This window comes from Oncorhynchus mykiss, chromosome 5, assembly GCF_013265735.2.
Source record: "Oncorhynchus mykiss isolate Arlee chromosome 5, USDA_OmykA_1.1, whole genome shotgun sequence".
Lineage (NCBI taxonomy): Eukaryota > Metazoa > Chordata > Actinopteri > Salmoniformes > Salmonidae > Oncorhynchus > Oncorhynchus mykiss.
The window spans coordinates 30,217,910-30,244,077 of NC_048569.1; the positions used below are offsets into that span (position 1 = coordinate 30,217,910).

The 26,168-nt window shown below is 44.0% G+C and overlaps 1 protein-coding gene across 4 annotated transcripts; it reads right to left on the reverse strand.

The window, feature by feature from the left end:
- Nucleotides 1-193: 193 nt before the first annotated feature.
- Nucleotides 194-25,463, reverse strand: LOC110523594 (golgin subfamily A member 2). Of its 4 annotated transcripts, XM_021602431.2 has the most exons (27): nt 25,327-25,463; nt 23,801-23,941; nt 21,875-21,943; nt 21,075-21,236; nt 19,756-19,799; nt 19,431-19,494; nt 19,116-19,178; nt 17,731-17,811; nt 17,109-17,147; nt 15,577-15,639; nt 14,996-15,089; nt 14,718-14,824; nt 14,482-14,540; nt 14,142-14,283; nt 13,969-14,058; nt 13,459-13,566; nt 13,260-13,347; nt 12,920-13,056; nt 12,479-12,697; nt 12,014-12,127; nt 9,066-9,290; nt 8,616-8,804; nt 8,226-8,472; nt 7,920-8,090; nt 7,593-7,699; nt 3,212-3,404; nt 194-3,095 (listed from the first exon to the last, which is right to left on the reverse strand). In XM_021602431.2, the coding sequence occupies exons 1-27, from the start codon at nt 25,372-25,374 to the stop codon at nt 2,830-2,832; spliced, it is 3,330 nt and encodes a 1,109-aa protein (XP_021458106.2). In that variant the 5' UTR covers nt 25,375-25,463; the 3' UTR covers nt 194-2,829. The 4 variants fall into 4 exon arrangements, with proteins under 4 accessions (XP_021458106.2, XP_021458107.2, XP_021458108.2 ...); XM_021602432.2 differs by lacking the exon at nt 21,875-21,943; XM_021602433.2 differs by lacking the exon at nt 21,075-21,236.
- Between the last annotated feature and the right edge of the window lie 705 nt (nt 25,464-26,168).

Genomic DNA, 26,168 nt, shown 5'->3' on the forward strand with positions numbered 1-26,168 from the left:
GGTGGCATGAGTCTGTCCAACAGGCTGCGCTTCGTCAACACATTAAAAGTCAGTGTACCAATATGGTCTGCTTGTCTTATTTTGTGGAAAAATCAGGAATTGCACATTCAAAATAACATGTCTAATTTGTAGGGCATATTGAAGGTAGAAACTCAGAGGGATACTTGCAAGGATCCATTGACCAGATTCTGTCTACTTTGCTCAATCAGTTTTATTCAGGAGGGGAGAAAATAAATCTTACAGGAGAAATCACATCAGAAATGTAGTGTTGGAAGCTCAACGATCCTTCAACGTCCCCAAACAGCCTACATTGCATTAAAACGGATTAGTTTGGATAATTATGCCTAATAAATATATTTTAATTTAGTTAACCTTTGATTTAATACAAAGACATCACGCCTACCCCTTCACCTCAGCTGTGTGTCCAACAAATGCTCACACAAACAGACAAACGCTCTGGGCTGCTAGCAACACTACAAACAGCCATTACCTTTATTCCCACACCAGGCAGAATGAATATACTGTACAATATCTTACACAGTTACAGTATATACAGCTCCTTTACAACAGAAAACTTTCAACTGTCTCTAAATCATCTGTTCAATCACACACACATCCATTCAAAATAAACATTGAATTAGAAAGTCTGTGTTGGGGGGGGTGGGGGGGAGAAATCAGTTTAATCTATTACTTGTATCTCTCGTCACCGTCAAAATAATGGCATTTTAAATTATTTGAAAAGATTTTCTTTTGGTTTTACTACTCCCAAAACAAAAGTTAACTTTTTTTAATTACAATATTTTTCATAAGCATAAGAGAACGCTAAGCCAGGAATTTAATTCAGATAGGGGTAACAGTCCATTCACTTTCAAGAGAAACTGTGTCAAGTCCTACTGTGAAAAGTGCTGCACTTCAGGGTAGAGTTGGTTCAGCAATTAATGCAGACCAAGTACAAAACCCTTACACACACACACACCTCTACAGACCTGAAAACATCCTCCACAACCAATACTTTCCTCATATCTGATTGAACACATTTCACATAGCATTATCAAAAACCACCTTACTATTTTTCAGACTGTTTGCTTTTCATTAAGTTAGGGGTAATCAATTGACTTATCATTAAAGACTTCCATTCTTGAATAAAAAAAATCTGACATCGGTAGTCAACAACAAAGACACTACGGAAGCCTCAAAATTCAAAAATCAACAAATATTATGAGTACACACACCCCCATCATGGGAAGTTTCTCCAAAAACAGGATGACCTTCCAATCAAACAGCAGAGCTTAACCCCCATTGCCTCTGCCTTGTGTTACTATGATTAATACAACACTATATATACACATACCTGTACATCCTCCAAGTGTACACACACACACACACTCTCTCTCTCGGTCACTTCAACACACAAGCTTTAGTCTCCATTCGTTAGCTTTGAGTGGAACCCTCTGCCCAGATGTGCCAAAGAGCACTCATGACATCATAGGGCTCCAAGCACAGAAATCAAATGCCTAGAATGGGTCTGCCATAGAAAAACTACTGTCCAAAAAACAAGTGAGATGGGACAGGATTTTAGTAGAAGCTCTGTACAATCTTAGTGCAATAACCGACAACAAAAGCCCATGAAACTAGAGAGAAGAGACCACTTACATTCAGATCATTAGGGATAGAATTGAGATTGTCTGTGATAAATGATCCAATCTCCATCCAGTCTCAAAGGGAGCAACTTCATATCAATGATATGTAGAGGGGCAACAAGCACAATGGAATTGAACGATTGATAAACAAGAGATGACATGAAAATGGGACATGAAATAAATAAACGCAGAGCAAACTAGGGGAATAGAACTGACTGGCTCATTGGCATAAGAGAAAGCTCTACTGTACATGCATGTGTTCAGATTTCAGTGTTTCCAAATGGAAGAGGGTGGATAGACAAGGTAATTGTAGGGGAGAGCAGCCATGTGTCTACGTTCACGTTCCTCTTTCCTATGACGTCATTGTGTTCCCCTACTTAGAAGTAAACAACTTAGAAATTAAGTGAACAATGCAAACTTGTGCCAAATGCTAGTGTCTTTACCAATGCTTCCTGACTTGCTTTCTCCCCAGTTAGGTCAAGGCTCCAGCCTGAATTGATACTGACCTTCACTACTCCACCTGCTTCACTGACAAAACACTACCTCCACTGCCATAGAACACACCAACACCTACCTAAGGCTGTGTATCAGTCTCCTTCCATTCATGACCAAATGCCTGAGTATGTTGTTGCCCATCAGTTGTCATGGAGGAAAAGAGACAAATAAATTAATTGAGACACAGCCCACAGGGCAAAACCAAGCCTTGTCTGTCTCCACTACCAAACACAGACTATCCCAGTTCTTCTCCAGAATCAGACACACATTGTGAATGAGGATCCTGTGAGAGTAGTCCATGCACGCACACATACTATTGCTGCTAACTTCACTGAAAGCCTTCATTTCTCCTTCAATAGACTGACTGAGGGGACAGAGATATTTTATTGCATAAGGGGAGTGAGCAACACCCAGCCTTAGTGTGCAGTGAATAATAAACTGCATGTGAGACCCCCCAAGGACTCAAATGGAGTGTGAGACAGCGTAAACAAACTCTCCAGAAACTTGAATTTGACGATGACGGGGGGGGGGGGGGGGAGAGTGCGCATGTGTGTGAGACCGTATACCCAGAAGTGTGTGTACGTGTGATCCTAGATGACCTAAGTGTGACGTGGTGGAATGGTGTGTGTGTTCAGAGATCCTTCAACATTGCCAGGGATCCAAACCAACTTTGCCAGTTGGCTCCATAGTCTCATCAGACCACCAGGATCTTGACTTCGTCCTGCTGGTCAGGCCGGTAGAAGAAGGGGATGCAGGGATTGTCCCCCAGGAAGGGCACGGAGCGGGGCCCCTGGATCTCCTGGAGCAGCTGCATGATCTGCCTGGCCGTGCCATCCTCCTGGGGCCTCATCAGAGCCTGTGAATCTGGGGGGAGCCTCTGGACCAAGTCTGACAGTGCACTGTGAGGGGTATCAGGGGTGGTGGAGTCAGATTCCATAGCTTTACTTAGATCCATAGACTCTGGAGAGAGAAGGGGGAAGGAGATGAGAGATCAGGGAGGTTAGTATAATGACTATCCATGGACTCTACAGCGGGAATGGAGGTGTGTGTGTGTGTGTGCGCGTGTGTGCTCAAACCTTGTCCGTCCACAGCATTGAGCTCCATGCGTCTGTGTGCGTGGTGAGCCTGGACATGGTCCTCCCCAGCTGGCAGCAGGTCAGGGTTAGCTGTAGTGTCAGCGCTAGCCACCATCCCAGCATAGCGGCTGTACCACTCGTTCCTCTCACCCACCAACCTCATGACCAGGTCCTGCAGCTCTGCCAGTTTGGCCTGCATGGGCACAGAAACAATCAAATTGGTGTACTTTCTGTGTGTGAGTAGAGCACGTTTGTGTGTGTGTGTGTGGACCATTTTCCAAAACTGAAAAGATATAGCTAGCTAACAACATTTTCCACATGGAAAAGATGGTGGACAGTGACTTGCTAGCTAGCTGGGATTTTCTACAAGGAATCTGCCTTCCGAAAAAAAAGCCTCTCCCAAGTGGGTGTGACACCTACTCCCGTTGCCTGCTGCACTGCAGCTTGGATTCCACCTGGCTATCTGTTCACCGTCTGCCCCCCCCTCTCTCCCAAGCTGTCGCTCGCCTCCAGCACACACACACACTGTTGGGGTGAGTGACTCTGAGCTTACAATGGCTAGTCCCAAGTCATTATATTTTTCTCTTGTGCTTTATGCTATTTGCCTCATGCGTGCTTTGTTTACTATGAACTTGCTTGTTTACCCAACCGTGGGACAGATTATGTTTATTGGGTACACAGACTCTTGGCCTCCCATCCTATTCTAACCACCTCTCCCCGGCTTTCTATTCATGTTACCTGATGAAATTGCTTAACAATATGATCTTGTTGCCATCTAATGCACATTCAAATGTCAAATCAACACTGCAGAGCTCTCCCTGTCCTCTGCCGTGCCCTGATTATATTACTGCTGATGATATCTGGAAATGTGCAAGTACACCCTGGCCCATCTACTGTCGCTAGCCCCAATTCTGATTTGTGCTCTGATGTCTACTTCACCGATTTCTTCTCTCGTAAAAGCATGGGTTTTCTGTACGCTAACACTGGAAGATAATTACCTAAAATTAGAGGTTGACCGATTATGATTTTAAAACGCTGATACTGATACTTGGAGGACCAAAAAAAGCTGATATGAAAATCGGCCGATTTTAATCAATATCAAGCTAGTAATATCATAAACCATGTGTAGTTAACATGGTTAACATAATCGATTATGTGAAGATTGATTGTTTTTTTTATAAGATCATTTTAATGCTAGCTAGCAACTTACCGTGGCTCCTTGCAGCCACAAGGTTCTTTTAACGCAGCACTCGTGTAACAGGTGGTCAGCCTGCCACGCAGTTTCCTTGTGGGTTGCAATGTAATCGGCCATAATCGGCATCCAAAAAGGCCGAATACCGATTGTTAAAATCGGCACTAATATTGGTGGGTTCACAGCTCCAATCCAGATGTGTTCGTCATTACCGAGACGTGGTTAAGAAAGTGTTTTGAACACTGATGTTAACCTTTCTGGTTTTAACCTTTTTCGGCAAGACAGATCTTCCAAAGGTGGTGGAGTGGCAATCTTTACCAACGAACACCTTCAGTGCTCGGTTGTCTCCACCAAGTATGTCCCCAAACAATTTGATTTGCAGGTTTTACACAATAAACTTACAAATAACTAATTGTTGACTATTGCTGGGTGTTATCGTCCACCATCAGCACCAGCCTGCACCCTAAATGCCTTAAGCTCTTTCCTGGCCCCTTACACTAAGCCTGAATTTGTCCTGCTAGGTGACCTGAATTGAGACATGCTTAAACATCCTGACCAAGTCCTAAAGCAATGGGACTCCCTAAATCTTTCTCAGATTATTACCAATCCAACAAAATATGACTCCAAACACCCAGAAAAGGCTACTCTCCTTGATGTTTTCCTTACCAATAATCCAGATCTAGCAACCTTTCGGTTACTGGCCCAATGCACTAACCACTAGGCTACCTGCCGCCCCTAATGACCTTAGCGATCACTGTTTTACAGCCTGTGTTTGTAATGGCTGCTCAGTGAAACAACCTGTCCTGATTTGTCATAGACCCTTGCCAAAAAAATATGAGCAAGCCATCCTTCATGACCTGGCCTGTAACTTGGTATAGAACCAGCTTGATCCCCTCTGTCGAAGATGCTTGGACCTTCTTTTTTTATATTTTCAGTGGCATCATTAACAAACACGCACTCAAAGAAAAGGAGAATTAAAAACGGGTTCATCCCCTGGTTCGACCGTGATCTGGCAGTTACTCCACCTCAAGAATTCCATTTGTCAAATCGCTCGGCACACGCATACTCAGGCTGACTGGCTGTCGTTCAGGCAAATTATAAATAAGTGCAAGGCCAAAGTTAGTTACTTTAAGGAGCAGTTCTCTCTCTGTGGGTCTAACCCCAAGAAGTTCTGGAAAACGATTAGACCTGGAGAATAAACCCTCCTCCTCACATCTGCCCATGTCCCTAAATGTTGATGTGGTTGTCTGACAAGAAGCACATGGCGGAGCTCTTTAAATCACCACTTCATTAAGTCAGGATTCCTATTTGACTCTGCCATACCTCCTTCCCCATCCAACATTCTCATCTCCCACTCCTAATGAGACTAGCCCCGATGCTCCTCCCTCTTTTTCCCTTGCCCCACTACAAAGTGTATCCCTGCAGGCAGTCACTTGAGTCCGAGGTGCTTAAGGGGCTCCTTAAACTTGACCCCCAAAAAACATTCAGGTCAGATGGTTTAGACCCTTTCTTCTTTAAGGTTGCTGCCCCTATCATCGCCAAGCCTCTCTAAACTTTTCAACCCATCTCTCCTCTGGTTAGGTTCCCATTGCTTGGAAGGCAGCCCCGGTGCGTCCTTTATTTTAAGGGAGAGACCAAGCTGAACTTAACTGTTACAGGCCTATTTCCATTTTGCCCTGTTTATCAAAAGTGCTGGAGAAACATGTCAATACTCAACTGACTGGCTTTCTTGAACTCTATAGTATTATCTCTGGTATGCAATCTAGTTTCGCTCAGGTTATGGATGTGTCACTGCAATCTTAAAAGATTCTCAATTATGTCACCATTGCCCTCGATTCTAAGCAATGTTGTGCTGCTATTTTTATTGACTTGGCCAAAGATTTTGACAGTAGACCATTCCATTCTTGTGGGCCAGCTAAGGAGTATTGGTGTCTCTGAGGGGTCTTTGAACACTTTGAGAGAGGTAATTAGCAGGCCAGTGTATAGTCAGAACATCTGCAGTCTCAGCCACTGCCTGTCACAAAGGAAGTACCCCAGGGCTCAATCCTAGGCCCCACGCTCTTCTCAATTTACAACAACATAGCTCAAGCAGTAGGAAGCTCTCTCCTCCATTTATATGCAGATGATACAGTCTTATACTGAGCTGGCCCCTCCCCGGATTTTGTGTTAAACGCTCTACAACAAAGCTTTCTTTGTGTCGAACAAGCTTTCTCTGCCCGTAACCTTGTTCTGAATGCCTCCAAAACAAAGGTCATGTAGTTTGGTAAGAAGAATGCCCCTCTCCCCACCGGTTTGCTTTTTAACTGAGGGTTTAGAGCTTGAGGTAGTCACCTCTTACAAGTACTTGGACGGCACACTGTCCTTCTCTCAGCACATATCAAAGCTGCAGGCTAAGGTTAAATCTAGACTTGGTTTCCTCTATCGTAATCTCTCCTCTTTCACCCCAGCTGCCAAACTAACCCTGATTCATATGACCATCCTACCCATGCTAGATTACAGACACGTAATTTTAGATTGGCAGGTAACGGTGCATCGAGCAACTAGACGTTCTTTACCATTCGACCATCAGATTTGCCACCAATGCTCCTTATAGGACACATCACTGCACTCTATACTCCTCTGTAAACTAGTTCTCTCTGTATACCCGTCGCAAGACCCACTGGTTGCTGCTTATTTATAAAACCCTCTTAGGCTTCACTCCCCCTATCTGAGATAGCTACTGCAGTCACACACACACACAACACCCGTTCTGCCATTCACATTCTGTAAGAAGTCCCTAAAGCATACATATCCCTGGGGGCCCTCTTTTCAGTTCACTGCAGCTAGCGACTGGCACAAGCTGCAAGAAAAAATGGTCCAGTTTGACTCAATCATGGATACTCTTACTGGCAGTTGTGGCTGCTTTGCCTGATGTATTGTTGTCTCTACGGTCTTGTCCTTTGTGCTGTTGTCTGTGCCCAATAATGTTTGTACCATGTTGTGTTGCTACCATGCTGTTTTCATTTGTTGCTGCCATGCTATGCTGTCGTCTTTGGTTTCTCTTTATGTAGTGTCGTCTCGTGATGTGTTTTGTCGCATATTCTTAATACCAGCCCCTGTCCCCACAAAAGGCTTTTTGGTAGGCCATCATTGTCAATAATAATTTGTTCTTAACTGACTTGCCTAGTTAAATAAAAAATTAAATAAAACCTTCATCTCCTCTTTGTCCTGGGCCAACATACTGATGTACTGCTCCTTCTCCGTGTGTTTCTGCTTCATGACAGCTCTCTGGTTCTGGTACAGGGCAATGTACTCTCCTGGACAAACACACAATGAAGGAAAGGGATGACCGGTCACACTATGGGAATGAATGTGTAAGTGCATCACTGTGTGTGTGTGTGTGTGTGAAAAAGGGTAGTGGAGAGTGTGTGTCTCACTGATAGTGGCAGTCTCTCCAGACAGCTGTATAGAGGAGTGTGATTGTCACCTATAGTATCAGTCTCTCCAGACAGCTGTATAGAGGAGTGTGATTGTCACCTATAGTATCAGTCTCTCCAGACAGCTGTATACAGCGGTGTTCCAGCTCCTCTACCCTCTCCTTCAGGTCAGCCTTCTCCTGCATCAGTGAGGTGAAGCGGTGTTGGAGCTTCTCCATGGCAACACACAGGGCCTCGTGTACCTCCACTGGTACGCCCTCTGACCCTGAGACTAACACGGGGGGGAAACACCGGTCACACACTGCAATGGTAACACACTCAAACCTAGCATAGAGCTCTGAGAAAACAAACATTGGTCATGCACGTAGCACACACAAATATGTGCATGCACCTCTCCTCCTCTCACCTGTGTGTTCACAGTGACTGTGGTCATCATGGCTGCGAGTGTGGCCGTCATGGCTGTGAGTGTGGCCGTGGCTGTGACCGTGGTCATGGTTGTGTTCATGGTCATGACTGTGGTGCTGGAACTCCATGCTGGGTGCTGCAGCCTGGTGACGGGCTGCAAGGTGCAGTCTCCTCTCCTCCTCCAGTCTGCTCCTCACCTCATCTCTCTCTGCCTCCACACGTGCCACTGCATCACGCACAAACTCCTCCTGAGAGAGACGGAAGAGGATTTAAAAAAATAAATAAATAAATCGGAGACTGAGAGATGCTTTGAAAATCCTCACATATGTAGCATTTGGGAGCAACAACACTAGAGGCCACTTAAAACCACTGATAGTTATTTTCTCCTTACCATCTCTTCCCGGCTCTCAAAGTCTTCTGGGATAGCAATGGAGGACTTCTGTGGGCTTTCTGGCAGGGATTGGCTCTCCACTCCGTCTCCCTGGTCTCTGGGGGGTGTGGCCAGGGCTGAGCTGTTGAGCAGCTCTGTGACTTCAGCCTTCAGCTGCTCGTTGTCTCTGGACAACCGCTCCAGCCTCTCCTGTATGGGGGAGGGTTACCACAGCCACAAAGTCATAAACCCCACCCATTTCTACAATTTATCTTCTCAAAATTCAATTTTAAACCTAACCCCAACACCAACCTTAACCCCACCACTAACCATAAGCCTAACCTTTTAAGTTTTCATGAATTTTTACGATGTAGCCAATTTTGACTTTGTGGCAACTATTGACAACCCAGCCGGCCAGCCAGCGCAGCAGTAACGATGCATTATGAATGTATGCGTGTCCCGTTCCCTGACCTGGTATTGCTCCAGCTGTTTGTGGCTCATCTCCAGTTGAACCCTTCCATGGGTCTCGTCATGCTGCAGCCGGTCCATCAGCTGGCTCTGCTGCAAGTACTGTCTGTGGAGCTGCTCCCGCTCAGATGCCAGGGCCGTGTAGCCTGCAGAGTACTGCTGTAGGTGGGCCACTATCTGGTCCCGCTGCTCCAGCAGTGCCTGGTACTCCAGAGACTTCAGCTCCAACTGGGGATGAAGCAGACGTGTGAGTGTGTTTGTGTGACAAATGTTGTTCCTGCAGCTGTTCACCACCTTAATAATTGGGGAGGATGGGCTGGTGGTAATGGTTGGAGCGGAATGGTATGAAATACATCAAGCACATGGGGTGTTTCTCAAAATGCATACAACCATGCATGCAAAGTGGAGCAAGGAAGGGTCGGAGTATGAGTCCAAATCAAAGTATGCGAAACGGAGCACTTCTCGAATGCGTACTCCATTTGTACATTTTGAAGCATGCAGACGCAAGCTTCCATGGAAAGTATGCAAAGAAATATGACGTAACCACGTATAAAATTACATTTTCTTGAAATCAATAGCGGACATTACTTGAGTTGAAGTGAGAGAAAATACACTCCGACTTTGTAATTAAATGTTGCCTATTCACATCTCATATGTTGCCTGACTACAACATTTCATCTTGATATGTTGATAAATACATTGTGTTAATTTTGGCATGGTTACCTGCCTACAATACCCACTGTAGGTCGTAAGCCCATAGTAAATTAGAGCTAACTGGCTAGCAACTACTGTTAGCTAGACAGATAGCCACAAAGAATTGTTAGCTAGCTACCCATGCCTGTTATACTATCTTGTTAGCTACATTATTACGATTCACATATAGCTAGCTCATAGATATGAAGTAAAAAGTTTGCTTTGTGTATATCTTGTTTCGTCTCTTTTGACATTGTCCTGGCTAGAAGAAGGAAGGTTCAGTGAATGAGTAAGTCCATAAGGTCAACTGGCTAGCTGGTCATGCAGAATTGCCATCTACCTTGCATAACATTAGTTTAAGGTAATCTTTCTAGCTAGATTATGATTCACATAGTTAATTCAGAAAGTATTCAGACTAGGGCTGTTGCGGTGACTGCCACACCGGCTGTCATGAGTCATGAAGTCAAACAAATTCCACGTGACCGTTTAGGCACGGTAATTAGGCTTCTCCAAGCTCTGATGCTGCTGATGTTCATTAGTAGCCTACCAAATTTGCTAACTGCCTGTTAACTGATGCAAATGTCATCAAAAATCTAATAAAAAGCTTCATGAGAGCTCATGAGGCGCAACATTCCTATAGGCCATGCAATTACATAGCCTATAGACAGAGTGATGGCCACTATTAAAAAGGGAAGGATCCCATCAACTTTCTGCTAGGCCTACTATATTTCACAACTTTCCTAATATTAAGCACATTGTTTATCTTTACAACAGGAGTATAGCCTCATGGCTGGCATAAAAATGAACCACGGGAAAAGCGTCCTTCATTCGCAATTTAAGTGCATAGATGAGATGTATTTTTTCCCCCGCTGCCCGTTTCAAGACAGGTGCATGATAATTGTCCATTCTAAATCAAAACTAATTTCACATATATTATTTGTAAAGACAAGATTAAATCAAGAATAGTCTGATGGGAGACAATACTAGCCTACTACTTGTGAATGATCACTTGTGAATTATGCCCAGCATAAGGGAAAGAAACAATGGCTTCTTTTTGCAAGTTTTTCGAATCATAGTTGCACACCTCATGTAGCCTAACCCATAGCCCTAAAGTGTCCAAACAACTTCTTAAAATGAAGCACATTAATCCGCTTTAGAAGGGTTGTAGAGCCTAAGTGGTATACATAAGCAGCGTGTGAGTTTCAAGTTTGGGGAAGATCATTTTCACCATAAAAATGCACCTTTATAATAAAAGCATTAAATGCATAAATCGCATTTGTGGTCACTTTTGATAATGGTGTTTTCCGCTAATGGAACATTTGCGCTCGTAGCCTACTACCCTGTGCACATTGCTGTGCTTATAATGTGAAGAAAGAGGCCAAATTGTTTATCATAATTTAAAGCTGTTTTTTTGCGTCAGCCACATTGAGTAAAACTTTTTTTTGTTGATGATAGTGGTTGGATTAATTTGATATCCATCGCATCCCACAACTGTCCCAGACTATGTTTGGAATATTTATTTCTCACACAGAATAGGTCAATTTTTGTACTATGGGGGATTGTATATTGACATAGGCTAGTGATTGTACTGTTCGTTACTCATCATGTTGGCTGACAAAAGTCAAATGTGGACAGTTCTTCCAACATGCACCTTGGAATTGGATAAGGATGAGTGCGTCCCCCTATGTGTGTCTTCACTGGTAGCCTGTGAGAAAGACCCGATCACGTGATGGAGAGCTATGTGAGAGGTGCTTAGGAGCGTGCGGCACTCAGGGAGAAGGGCACAACGGCCACAAAAAGCATGGACTTTTTTAGGTTGCATTACGGCCACACAAAGGGGATGCCGCCGTTAAATTGTGAATGAGAGACTGATGAAGTGTGTGCAGCCTGAGCAAAAAACTAAGCCGAGCTTATGCCTTCCAAGCGTCTTTTTTCAAATCATCATTAGTCGCATCATGCAGCATTACAGAATGCAGTCTTTTGTCTCTATTGTTGCCATTGCCCTGGCTGGAAGAAATGAATGGGGAGATGCAGCGTGAGGTAATACAGTAGGGGGAGTGCTTCTCAAATTAAATGTTTTATGCGTCCTCACAAGAACATACTCAAGAGAACGTCCTCGGAGAATGCACTTGGAGCACAGTAGTATGCATAGAGAAACATCCATGGTTTCCATGTGTTTGATGCCATTCCATTCGCTCTGTTCCAGCCATTATTATGAGCCGTCCTCCCCTGAGCAGCCTCCACTTGTGTGTCCCTACCTGCTCCTTGAAGTTATGCAGGTCCTCCTGTAGTTGTCCCATCTTGCGTCCCAGCTCCTTCTTGACGTGATGCTCTGACTGCAGAGCAGTGGTCAGCTCCATGTTCTCATTGGTCTAGGATGGCAGAGAGACATTCAACACGAGGCAACACCCTTGTTATTCTAACGTGTCTTATCTTACTAGCACTGACTGCTGATAGTAGCTTATTGAGGAAAAGTTTGACTTTCTATGATTGTGATATTTGGTTGTCTCACCTAGCTACCTTAAGAGGAACAAAGTCGCTCTGGATAAGTGCGTCTGCTAAATGCCTAAACTGTAAATTCAAGTGTTTTGAATGTGGCTGGATGAGTAAAAACCATGTTTCCAGTTCCACCCATTTATTTTATCACCAACCAAACTTAGGCAGATTAGTGAATACTTCAAATAAGTCAACAGGACAGTAAATTAGGTAATATTCGTCCTTACCAGTTTGACGAAGCCGTTCTGCAGCTCAGCCAGCTGGTCTTTAAGGGTGCGGTTCTGGGCCAGGGCGCGGCTGATGGTGGCCTTGTCGCTCTGCACGTCCTCCAGCATGCGCCTGCGGTCCTCTGCATCCTCGGCCCCGCGTTCCGCATGGCGCTCCAGCTCCGAGAGACGGGACTCTTGCTCCGAGCACATACGACTCAGCTGCTCGTTGTCACGTAGCTATAGCAAAGGAACGGGAAGAACAGTGAGACTCTATAAAAGGGAAATGGTGTCCAGGATTTGGTTCCAGGTCGGCACCAACACAAACCATAATGCATCTTATTAGTCAAGGCCTTGATGAGACAGAGAGTGTTCAGAGTGTGATATGCACAGTGCGTGTTATTATTCACTGGTAGTGTGTGTGCGTGTGTGTGTGTGTGTGAGAGAAGGGGAGGTTATCACCTGGGCCTGGAACTGTGTGTTGAGAGAGTCTCTCTCCTGCTGCAGGCTGCTGAGGGCTTCCTGGAGGGCCAGTTCACTCATGGAGGGCCCTGAGGGCTGGGGATCTACCTGGGCCTCTCTCTCATGGGACAAAAGGGCTGGGGAGGAGAAAACAATCAGTTCATCTCCCTTTGAGAACATTTTTCTCCTTTCACCAACAGTACATTATACTTTCCTTATGGCAATACAAATCCTTTCATGATAATCATTGGCAGGACGAACACAGTAAGCTTGTCTTTGGTAGAAAGCTCTTCTGAGAACCACGGATGTGCAAAACAAGGAGGGTAGCTGTGTGCCTCACCTGCAGCGTGCTTCAGGTCTGTGATGTGGACTTCTAGCTCCTGGATCTGACTGATGCTCCTGTCTCTCTCCTCTGCTACTAGTGTCACCTGCACAGGACACACACGCCAATCAACAACTTGACTAAGTATTTCTAGCATTCCGTTCAGAGGCTATGCCAGCTCTATAGGTTCTGCTAATGGGGTGGTAGCATAGTGTACCTGAGAGAGCAGCTGCTCTGTCTTGTCCTTCCATACTCGTCCCTCCTCATGGATCTGCTCAGCGTAACGGTCTCTCTCTGTCTGCAGCTGGGCCACCGACTCCATTAACTATAGATAATACCAAAAGACCATTAACACAATGGCAAGGCGCTAAAACATTAAAGAGAGGCATACACCCGTTTGTAAATGGCAGTTAGAGTTGGGCAAGTAACTGAAAGGTTGCTAGTTTGAATCAGAGTCGCAACAGTGAAAAATCTGTCAATGTGCCCTTGAGCAAGGCACTTTATCACAATTGCTCCAGGGTCGCTGTTGATAATGGCAGACCCTGACACCACTCTGAGGGTGTCTCAGGGCGAGTTGGGATATGGAAAAAACATATTTCCAATTTAAATAGGACAATTCTAAGCAACCACCAAATTTGATGATAAATGTGTGGTCATAAATCAGTTCTAGGTGAATTCATCCCACACAATGCGCTCGCATGCACACACCCCCCCCCCCCCCCCCTACCTGAGCAGTGTGCACCTCAATCTGTAATTTCTCCTCCAGTAGTAACTGCATCTGCTGGTTGGCACTGGGAGGCCCTGACTGACTGGAAAACTAAGAATAAAAGAACAAGAGAATTGAACAACTGCAAAACAAATGATAATGACAGTGTGTATGGAGAGTGTGTATCTATCTACCTGTTGCAGCATGACGTCAGCCATCTCCAGTCTCTTGCGCAGTTCATCCAGGTCCAGTCTCATAGCACTGTTCTCACTCACCTTCAGCTTGAGCTGCTCTGACAGCTCTGAACTCTGCTGCCTCCTCTCCTCACTCACACTACTGCACAGGGACGAAGAGATATAGGAGGGTCAGGTTGGAACGTACACACACAGCTTCTGAATTGCCTAACCTACTCATAGATGACACTCATGGTTTCCACTAGATTCCTTTTCCTACCTAGTCCACAAAGCATACAAGGAAATAAGATAAAAGGCCAGCCATTTAGTAGAATGGTAGCATACTACAGGTAAGACTTACTTTAGTCTGTACACCTCTAGCCTCAGGTTGTCTCTCTCTCTCTCTAGCTCTTTGTTATGCTGCACAAGAGAACAAGATAATCAATCATATGTAACGCATTACTGAAAAGCTCAAATCGAAACTCATCGCTCACGGCATTCAAGTAACTGTCTCAGAATCAGTCCGGTGTGTTTGCGTGTGATAATGTAAATTACCTTCTCACACAGTTTCTCTCTCTCTGTGTGTGTTTAAGTTACCTTGTCAAACTGTTTCTGTTGTGTGGAGACGGAGGACAGGGTTCTCTCCAGCTCAGAGACTCTCTGTTTGGTGGCCTGGAGACGGTTACTCAGCTCCTCAGCCTCTCCTGAAAACACACATCAGCAGCTTACTGAGCACCAATACGAATAGACTTTTACACACATCAACTCCCTCTCACCAGCCTCCCCTGAAAACACAGCACATTACTGAGAACGTTCACATACACACATTGATATTCATACATCCTCAGTCTCACACAGGGTGTACACACACTCACCTGTTTTCTGGCGGGCAGCCTGCTGCGTGTATGACAGTGCGGTCTGCAGCTCCGATTTCTCCGACACCAGGATGCCGATGGTCTGGATGTGGACCTAGAGAAGAGGATGGATAGAGACAAGCAGACGATACAATCTTGAAATAAACAGATAGATTAATTCAATTGGTGTCATTGCACTGCATCATCCCCGTCATTTATCAAATCAAAGCTTTGTTTCACTTGGAATGACGAGAACATATTTTGTTCTGTGTGTCAGTGCGTGCATCCCTGGGTAAATAGGCAACAACACATGGTGTATAGGCTCTTAAGACAGATGCATAGCACATATCTGGGAATGCAGAGTGAAATGAGAGAATTGCTTTTAAAGGTCTTCAAATGGATTAAGAGAAGATGTCAGAGGATGTGTGTCACAGGAGGTTGGTGGCATCTTAATTGGGGAGAACGGGCTCGTGTTAATAGCTGGAGCAGAACGGTATCAAATACATCAAACACATGATTTCTATGTGTTTGATGCCATTCCTTTCGCTCCAGCCATTATTATGAGCCGTCCTCTCCTCAGCAGCCTCCACTGTTGTGTGTACCTGTAATTGTTCTCGCATGGCTCCTTGCTCCCTCACACATTTCAGTTCAAACTCCTTTCGCTCCTGATCAAAGAAAGCACAAACATATTGCATTCATCCATTGAGGAGAGACACTGAAGAACAAACGCAAAATAAAACCATTTCAAAGATTTCAAAGATACAGTTCATATATGTAAATCAATTGAAATAAATTCATTAGGCCCTAACCTATGGATTTTACATGACTGAGAATACACAGATGCCTTAAAAAAAAGTAGGGGCATGGATCAGAAAACCATTCAGTATCTGGTGTGACCACAATTTGCCGTATGCAGCGAGATCCATAACCTTTGAAATATTGTTGGTCAGGCTGTTGATTGTGGCCTGTGGAAAGTTGTCCCACTCAATAGCGGTGCAAAATTGCTGAATATTGGCAGGAACTGGAACACGCTGTCGTACATGTCCATCCAGGGCATCCCAAACATGCTCAAATGGGTGACATGTCTGGTGAGTATGGAGGTGATGGAAGAACTGGGACATTTGTAGCTTCCAGGAATCGTGTACAGATCCTTGCGACATGGGGCAGTGCATTATCATACTGAAACATGAGGTGATGGTGGCGGATGAATGGCATGACAATGGGTCTCAGGATCTCATCACGGTCTCTCTGTGAATTCAAATTGCCATCGATAAAATAGCTTGTGTCTGACCATACCATAACCCCACCATGGGGCACTCTGTTCACAATGTTGTCAGCCAACTTCTCGCCCACATAACGCCATACACGCACGCAGTCTACCATCTGCCGAATACAGTTGAAATCAGGATTCATCCGTGAAGAGCACACTTCTCCAGCGTGCCAGTGGCCATTGAAGGTGAGCATTTGTCGGTTAAAACTCTGAACTGAAGTCCGATCAAGACCCTGGTGAGGAGGATGCAGATGATCTTCCCTGAGAAGATTTCTGACAGTTTGTGCAGAAATTATTTGGTTGTGTAAACCAACAGTTTCATCAGCTGTCTGGGGTCATGGTCTCAGACAATCCCACAGGTGAAGAAGCCGGATGTGGAGGTCCTGACGCGGTTACAGGTGGTCTGCAGTTGTGTGGGAGATTGGAAGTACTGCCAAATTCTCTAAAACGAAGTTGGAGGTGGCATATGGTAGAGTAATGAACATTAAATGATCTGGCAACAGCTCTGGTGGACATTCCTGCAGTCAGCATGCCAATTGCACACTCCCTCAACTTGAGACATCTGTGGCATTGTGTGACAAAACTCCACAATTTAGAGTGGACTTATTTTGTCCCCAGCAAAAGATGCACCTGTGTAATGATCATGCTGTTTAATCTGCTTCTTGATATGCCACACCTGTCAGGTGGATGGATTATCTTGGCAAATGAGAAATTCTCACTAACTGGGATGATAAAACATTTGAGAGAAATAAGCTACTTGTGCGTATGGAACATTTTGGGGATTTTTTTTCTTTCAGCTCATGAAACATGGCATCAAAACATTACATGTTGCGTTGATCTTTTTTCCAGTATATTTATGCTCACCTTTTGCAGCTGATCTGTGAGCTCCTGAGATTGCTTGGTCTGTCAGACAAACAGGACAGAGGACAATCAGTGACATCAGCACCATCCACAAAACCACCACTATCACTACACTAAGTCAGTCATCTAACCAAACAACAAGTCATCTCCTTTCACTCTTCAGGAGTCAAATACCAATTGAGCACCTCCCATTTACAAAGCAGCACAGAAGCTTACTAGCCTAGTCAGTCGGGTTGCGACGGTTAGCAAGCTAGCTCCAGAAGCAATATCAGTGCAGTTGGTCTATTATTAACGACTGACAAAAACATTCCCTCATTTCATTCATTGTCGAGATCATGGTGAGCATGTCAAAGCTTAGTGGTTACCAATGAGAACAGTGCAGGGCAATGAAATTTGTGAGGTGAATAAACAAAACCATGCATGACTTGATCAACTGACTGACTGTGCTGCCACTCAGCACAGCTGCAGGTTTAGCCAACGTGCTAAGTGTTACGTCATTCGTTACATACTAGTCAATCTGTGGCCAGTCAGTGTACTTGGTGTGGTATGAGTCTTGCTATGGGGGCTGTGAGGGGTTATTTGCAGAACGCCCAAAACCCAAGCATGCGCGCACACACACTCTTACCAGCAGGTCTAACTTGGTACTGAGCTGAGAGTTTGTTAGGTTGCTGGAGTCCAGTGCGGTTGCCAGCTCCTGGTTTCGACTCTGATGTGTGAACATACAACAACAAAAAAAGAGGGAGTGAATTGAAGTGAAATAAATTAAAAACAGATGGGAAGTGTAGAAATACAAACAATAATTCATTAAAGTGAAAGTAAAGACTCTCGGTCTCCTTCAGGGATGTAAAATGTGAACCAACAAAAATGGCAGCAGCAGGTATTTGGTCTTACTAGTAGTTAGTGAGGTAATACAGTGAGGACAGGGGCAGCTAGCAGAACATTCAGTAATACATGTACAGACTGGAGTGTGTAATGTAATGTGACAAACAGTGTTCTCACATGACCTCAGTATCTCCAGATGTCTACATAACATGAACTACTTCAGGGTTCCCTGGTTAAATTAATCAAAGCTTGAGGAGTTGGTTATTTGAATCAGCTGTGTAGTGCTAGGTCAAAAACCAAGAAGTGCACTCACGACGGGCCCCAGGACAGAGTTAGGAAAACCCTGAACTGCACAACCACGGTAAGAACATCAAAGTTCCTAATGTGATCTCAGCCAATTTAACAAGTTACAAACTAGTAGTCACTATAACATGTTTTAACACCTATACGCCAGCTCCAATCAAGGCTTTGGAAAGATGCCTGAATTTTATTTACTAAAAGAGAGTCCATTCGCTATATAGATGACATCAAACTGCAAGGTAATCAAACAGGTCTGAGGACTATTACACAGGACAGAGATATGACCTGAGAAGGAGAAATAGAGTTCCTCTGCACTAAACTGTATGTATGCAGGGCCTGGGAAAGGTACAGTAGTGTTGCCTGGACGGCATTTCATTTGTTCTGTTCTGACTGTGACGATCTTTCAGATTGCATTGTTGTCTCAGCTGTGCAACACAATCTAAGTTATAGTCATTAGTCAAGTCTATCACTTGCTGTGTGTGCCTGTGTGTGTGTGTAACCCGAGCCTGGACGCGGGGCCAGAACAGGCAGAGGGGTCATGTGAGCTGTATGGCCGAGGCCAGTCACATTCCTGCATGGAGAGCAAGAACGGGTGGATTGTGAGAGGAGAGGAGGGGATGGAACACCTCTACATAACCTGGGGCAACACACACATGATTTCTCTGGTGTGTGTATGGAGACACATTGGACACAAGGAGGGGAGTGAACATCATGTACTGAGGCTGATTCAATAGGCATGACGCTTAACAATGGGCAACTTCAAATGGGGATAGAATGGGACTGGGTTTGTCTGATCAGGATAAATAATGGATTGCATTTTATAGTGCCTTTCCCTGTGTACTGGCCATGATAAGGGGGCAACGTGTGGTGTGGTGATGTGTCACTTACCTCCAGTTCGTTTTCATTGGCAGGCGAGGGAGCACCGTCTCCATTTACATAGGTGGTGGATGACTAGAATAGACAGGAAAAAAAACAACAAGATAAGTCAAACCACAATAAAGCAAGCTTCTCAGAGCCAATGAGAGCATCACAAACAGCACTCCTGATTATGCAACGCACTAAACCAGGAGCAAGCAAATATCTAAACCAAGATAGAGTATCATTGGGAGGGGCTTGCAATTAGGCGACGTGCACTTCTCAGTGCGTCGACTGCAGTTTATAAGCCTCATTTCTCCTTTTTGTGGCCATTAAGTACACGCATACCCCAGAGAGCAGTCCGTTGAGCTGCTGGGAGAGCTGCCGCAGGCTCTCTGTGGATGAAAGGGGTCTGGTCACACACACACACACACAGAGAGAATTAGTCCAATGTTACAGTAACACACCAGTCTTATTGAGTAATGGAGCAATCAATATGTGATAAACTGAACTGCCAGCCTTCATAACTGTGCTACTTATTCTGTGTGTGTGTGTTCAACAGCTGCAGGCGAGGGGGGAGGGGGGGGGTGCTGTGAAGGGTAGAGACCAGGGGGAACATTCTGAAGAGGAATTGAGAGTGTGTGTGTGTGTGTAAGATGACTTGGTGACCCACCTATTCTCTTCCGCATGGTTTTCATTGCCGTCAGGGGTGCAGTTCTGTGGCAGAGGAGAGAGAGAGGAAATTGCTTTGAGTGAAACTAAAAAACATCAAAGCAAGCGACATACCAGGCCAAAAGTATTCAGACACAATGTACACAAGTTAGGCCAATCCATCCTTGTACACGGTTAAAAATGACCACTCATTAATGAGTGGAGAGAGAGGTGGTCACGATACCAGAATTTAGACTTCGATACCAGATTTCATATCAAGATACTCGCTAAAATCACGATACCAAGAGACAAAAAGACGTATTAGCCAAAGTCACAGAATGGCACTTGATCCAGACAGATCTTTCGAGTTCAGTATCAATACATTAGAAATGTAAGATTTTAGAATGCATGCATAATGGATCAATTATACAATCATTTTGACTTTGTAAAAAAATTAACTACATAAATTATTAGCCTTATTTGAATAGTGAATCTAGTTGATTGATAAACTAGGTAAATCAAGACTATTTACAATACAGGTCAATGCATATTCAATTGGAGTGTGTGCATGCATTGAGTTATTGCTCGTTTTGGCTGAATTCCTGGGGCTACAGATGGAAAAACAATTTGGGACTTACTTTACGGATCAACAACATTTGCACAGAAGAAGCAATCTCTTCTTTTATAAAGTGTGCGCTGTCTCTTTAAGACCCATGACATTCACTCACACACTAAGAGGCTTGCGCAAAGATGATCTTGACTGAGTCAGGCGAGAAAGTGAACAAATAAAGTTTTTGGTGATAATCAGCTTTGAAATAAGCAAAATGTTGTGCTATGGTTTGCATATTATCACATACAAGGTACTATGATAGTGAGTTGATGTTTGCTTCAGCTGTAAACTAGCGAGGAAAGCTACCGGTATCTTCTTGCATTGGAAGGTGTTCTAGCCTTTAATGGACATTGTTTTGCAAACAGTAATTAACAGTTGTTTCAACATTTATGCATGCCGTGTTGCATTATTCAAATGTGTTAATTTCTGTTCAGCGAGCGATAATGCAGCCCAGACTCCCAGTGAATGCAGTAGTTCCTCAGGACAGGCTAGAAATTAGTAAGTGGCACAGCGCGATAAGGGGACAACGGCTGCGCTAATAGACAGAGTTGATTATCTATTAAAATCAGTAGATGATGTGAAACACATTTGCCAGAAGTACTGATAGTAAAAATTCTAGGACCAAACTGTTTCAGGTTCTAGTATTGAAAAAGTACAGAAGATTCAGTATACCTTGCAACAGTAAGAGAGAGAGATGGAGACAGAGAAGACGGTGGGAGGGAGGGACACACCTGCTGCATGTCAGTATTGTGGGCGTGGCTGACACACTCAGGGTTAGTAGCAGACATAGAGCTAGCAGGGTTAGAACCAGGGGAGCTGCGGCCGGCCTCTCCGTTTGGGTCCTCCAGTAGCTGGGTGACAGGGGACCTTCTCACCTCCTCATCAACATGGGCCTGAGGCCACAATACACACAGACATTACTTTTCAGTGCTCATCCAGAGATTGTATATTTCCAAATTGCTTCAACCACAAAGGAAACATACACACGTCCACACCATTCTAACCTACAAAACAAGGTACAGTCAAGGCAGCACAATCACAACACATGGATGGACAATCACACACATCTTGATTTCACTGATGGAAACATGCCAGCATGGTAAATAAACAAACAAAAATTAGGTCCAGAAGTTATAAACATGCAAAACACACAGATACTACCAAATCAACATCACACCCCTGATGGACTGACCCAAAACAGAAGAAACTAAAAACAGTTAGCTAGGCTTTATTCTAGCATATTCATAATAAATCAACAAATGGCAAAGTAAATACAAAGCACTTCTCTCCCTGTAGAGAAATGGCTACGATGAGCAACCAGTGACCATAGGGAATATCATGCAGGAGAGGAGCAAAAACAGAGGGATTGAGACAGTAGGGAGGGAAAAGGACCGATACACAGAGCGAGATCAAGTGAGGTAAGTAGAGGGCAAGAGACAGGTGTAAAAGAACAAAAAGGACAAAAGAAGAGATAGTGGGGAAGAGTGAGAGGGAGAGAGAGAAAAAGAAGGCAGGAGGGAGGTAAGCTCACCTGGCTGTTGCCAAAGGGAGGCAGAGCTAATCCATTGGTCTGACTACGAACTTTCAGAATACTCTGAATCTATGGGAGAGGGGAATGGAAGGGTGAGAGAGAGAGGGACAGTGAATGAGCTAATGAGGGAGGGAGGAAGGGCATTGAAAGAGAAAGATTTGAAAGCCCACAACCTGCAGCTTCATTGACAGACAATGTTAGCGGCTGACTCATCACAATCAGTTCCGTCTCTAGAAGTATAGAAAAGATTTGATTCTGTGATAATGTTCCTCCAAGAAAATGACTGTCATTGTGACTGGCTGGGAGCAAAGTCTTTACCGATGCCAGAAAAACTGGTTTCACCATGGGAAGGCTAGGGCAGAAGTTAAAGCAAACAAATACTGCAAAAAAGATCCAGGAACTACAGTGCATTCGGAAAGTATTCTGACCCCTTGACTTTGTCCACAGTTATTTTACAGCCTTACTCTAAAATGGATTTAAAAATAATAATAATGCTCAATCTATACACAATACCCCATAACGACAAAGTGAAAACAGGTTTTTATTAGACAAATCTAAATTATTAAAAATAAAAAACAGAAATAACTTATTTACATAAGTATTCAAAACTTTTGCTATGAGACGCAACATTTAGCTCAGGTACATCCTGTTTCCATTGATCATTCTTGAGATGTTTCTACAACTTGATTGGAGTCCACCTGCGGTAGATTCAATTAATTGGACATGATTTGGAAAGGCACACATCTGTGTATAAGGTCCCACAGTCGACAGTGCATGTCAGATCAAAAACCAAGCCATGAGTTTGAAGAAATTGTCCGTAGAGCTCCGAGACAGGATTGTGTCGAGGCACAGATCTGGGGAAGGGTACCAAAACATTTCTGAAGCATTAAAGGTCCAAGAACACAGTGGCCTCCATCATTCTTAAATAGAAAAAGTTTGCAACCACCAATACTCTTCCTAAAGCTGGCTTCCCAGCCAAACTGAGCAATCGGAGAAGGGCCTTTGTTGGGGAGGTGACCAAGAACCCAATGGTCACTTCAACAGAGCTGGGAGAACCATCCGGAAGGACAACCATCTCTGCAGCACTCCACCAATCAGCAACGCTCCCGATCCAACATGACAGACCGTGAGAGGATCTGCAGAGAACAAACTCCCCAAATATAGGTGTGCCAAGCTTGTAATCATACCCAAGAAGACTCAAGGCTGTAATCGCTGCCAAAGGTGCTTCAACAATGTACTGAATAAAGGGCCTGAATACTTTTGTAAATTTATTATTTTTTATTTTATACAAATGTTTTTGCTTTGTCATTGCGTGTACATTTATAAGGTAAAAAACAACAACTATTTAATCAATTTTAGAATAACAAAATGTGGAAAAAGGCAAGGGGTCTGAATACTTTCCGAATACTCCGTATATAATTATTACAGTAACCATCACCTGTCCCTTACACACACCCCCGACATTGCTATGAAACAATTGCCAATCTGATGTCATTCTAATAGGATTAAAGGCACATTAACATAATAATATTGATTTTAACCAAACAGAAGGGTGTGTGTTAAGATGCAACATCCTGAAGGGAAAACAAATTGACAGAGCATGATAGTACTTTCTTGCCTGAAGAAGACATGTCCTTTGGTCACTGGAGCATAGCTGCATTTTACATTCCATGATCTGACATAAATGACAAACACTGACAGTACACTTGCAAATGGCTGCACTCACACACGTGAAGTGTGCAGCTGAGCTGGAACATTAAATGTGATTCCAGAGCAGAAGTATCAGACTGCTTTCTTGCAACATTTCACTTTGTTATTGAAATGCAAATAGCGTGAAGTCAAATCTTGCAAAGAAGCAGTGGAGCAGTGTGCATGAACAGTACTCAAACTCATCACACACAGCGGGCATGCAGCTGGGTGACTCACATTGTCTGGAGAGTGTAGGTCAGCTGAGGGTGTGTCTGGTTGGCTCCCTCCCTTCCTCTTCTTCTTGGCACCTGGTCCTCCTCCTCCATTTCCAACCCCTCCTCCACTGGCAGGAGAACTCTTCTGCTGAAACTCCTTCAGCTGCCCGGCACAAGAGAGGAGGGGAAGAGGACAATGAGAGCTCTCAACTGTCTGGAACTCACATGTTTGCTAGGCTAAGCACATCAGCAGAATAATTATATTGCATAGAAAGTACAGGGAGCCTTGGTGTGGCTTACAATAATGTGAATATTCAAAAGGATCCCATATGATTAGACTACAGTATGAGCAGTTATTCCTGGGTATGGTATCACTGGTGTGGGTGACAATGGAATGAGTATTTAGAAAGATCCAAAACTGTCCAACAATATCTTACAGCATAACCAATTGCTGCAATAGCTGAAGGTTGAGGAAAGTACTTTTTAGTTTTTTTAAATGTGAAATGAGAAAACATCCCCCTTGCACAAGTGGGTTTGTTTTTAAATGTGTAATGGTAGAACATGCGCCCGCCTGCACAAGGTTGTGCTGTGACAGCTGTCATGAGACAAATTAGAGAAACTCCATCAGAGAGATAAGAATGCCATGTCAAATTCCTGAGTTGGATCTCAACAATAGTATGTGGTTATCACCATGTCGAAAGAGATAGTAGGCGACGCAAATGACTTGAGCAAGACAACTGTTCTTCAAACAAAATAGCTTGATTTGATTAGCTTTCTATATACAATATTTCTAGGTAGCTAGCTCCTGAGTGACAAAACAGACAGGGAGAGGAAGCGTCTGCTGTAAAACTACCCGTCACGTTACTCTTCACTAACACATTGCTTCCTGTCAAACATGACTCAATATAAATAACTAAGCAAACGTTTTACTTAGCCACGGTAACATTATCTTCAGTTTGTCATTTCATTAACCATATAAACGTTAGTGACACTGGCAGGCATGCATTCTTAGGAAGTTATAACGTAGCTAGCTAACGTACACAAAGTGACAGAAAGTCAAAACAAAAGAACACCCCATTATGTGTAATATTGTGTTAGCTAGCATCAATCATCTTGTGCCAACTGGCTCGGTGCTACCTGTCAATTCATTGATAGTTAGCTAACGTTAGCGAAATCACTATGGCTAGCTAACATGAGCAAACGTAAACTGGCCAATTGGGTTGATAAAACTACAGAAGGTTTGTACCTAGGGAGCAACGCCATTGCAAAGTTTACAAGTCCCTGCCCGGTCTAAATTGTCCACATACTCTTGCTACTTAATGCTACGATTAGAGGCCCAAACTAAGCCTCGGTATTTCGTGCGCACTAACAGCCACAGCAGGAGGATGCGAGTTGGGTTGGCCGACTGCAGACCGGTCCGAGGACGTGGAATGTCAACATCACACGGGTTCGTGAAAATTTGAAACTACTGACAACTCGAATCCAGAACAGAGTAACGTTTGAAAAAACGGTTATATTCGCTGTGAAATGGGCAATTCAAATGTGTACCTTTTTCTTGGCTGCGGCGAGTTTAATTTGCCTGCTCTGGTCGGCCATCCTTCCTGTCCGGTAGCGAACCGCACCACGTCAACAATTTGGGAACAGTCGGTGACGCGAGAAGGTATCTTGCCGCTAGGGGCGCAACAGCTCCCTCGGGAATACTTCAGAAGATGTTAATAACTAACCCAAAATAGTGGGCAGAGCCAAGCACGAGCCAGTGAGATCCTACTGACGCGTTCTAGCATGTATTTGCATATTTCCGCCCTTACACAGCTAAACACCATTTATTTTAAACGTTGGCAAAGAGTAAAGTACACGCTGTTTATAACAGATTTCAGTTTTGGGAACAGTAAACTGTATTGATATAAGCTATCTATCAATGAACTGACAGGTAGCACAAAGTTAGTCAGCACAATGATTGACATTACATAGAATGGGGTGTTCTATGTTTACACTTGCTTACTGTTAAGACCCAGAGTCTCTTTTTCAAGGGAGACCTGGCCAAGAAGGCAGCAACAATCAATACATTACAGAATTAAATTGTATAACAATACAACATGATCCAGCCTATAGCCTGTATCTCAATGTGTGTGAAACGATTGATATTTTATGTGATGTAGAGGCCTACTTTCTTGGGGACCTGAATATTGACTGGTTTTCATCAAGCTGTCTGATCAAGAGAAGCTTCTCACTGTAACCAGTACCTGTAATCAATCTGGTTCAGGTTATAAAACAATCTACCAGGGTGTTTACAAACACTACAGGAACAAGATCATCCACATGTATTGATCACATTTTTGCTAACACTGTAGAACGTTGTTCTAAAGCTGTATCCGTAAGCATTGGATGTA

Coding starts and splice junctions, on each gene's coding strand:
- LOC110523594 (XM_021602431.2), bottom strand. CDS start 25,374: ATGGCCGACCAGAGCAGGCAAATTAAACTCGCCGCAGCCAAGAAAAAG. Junction 14,541..14,717: donor AACAGAAACAGTTTGACAAG/GTAACTTAAACA, acceptor TCTCTTGTGCAG/CATAACAAAGAGCTAGAGAG. Junction 8,091..8,225: donor CAGTCACTGTGAACACACAG/GTGAGAGGAGGA, acceptor CCCCCGTGTTAG/TCTCAGGGTCAGAGGGCGTA.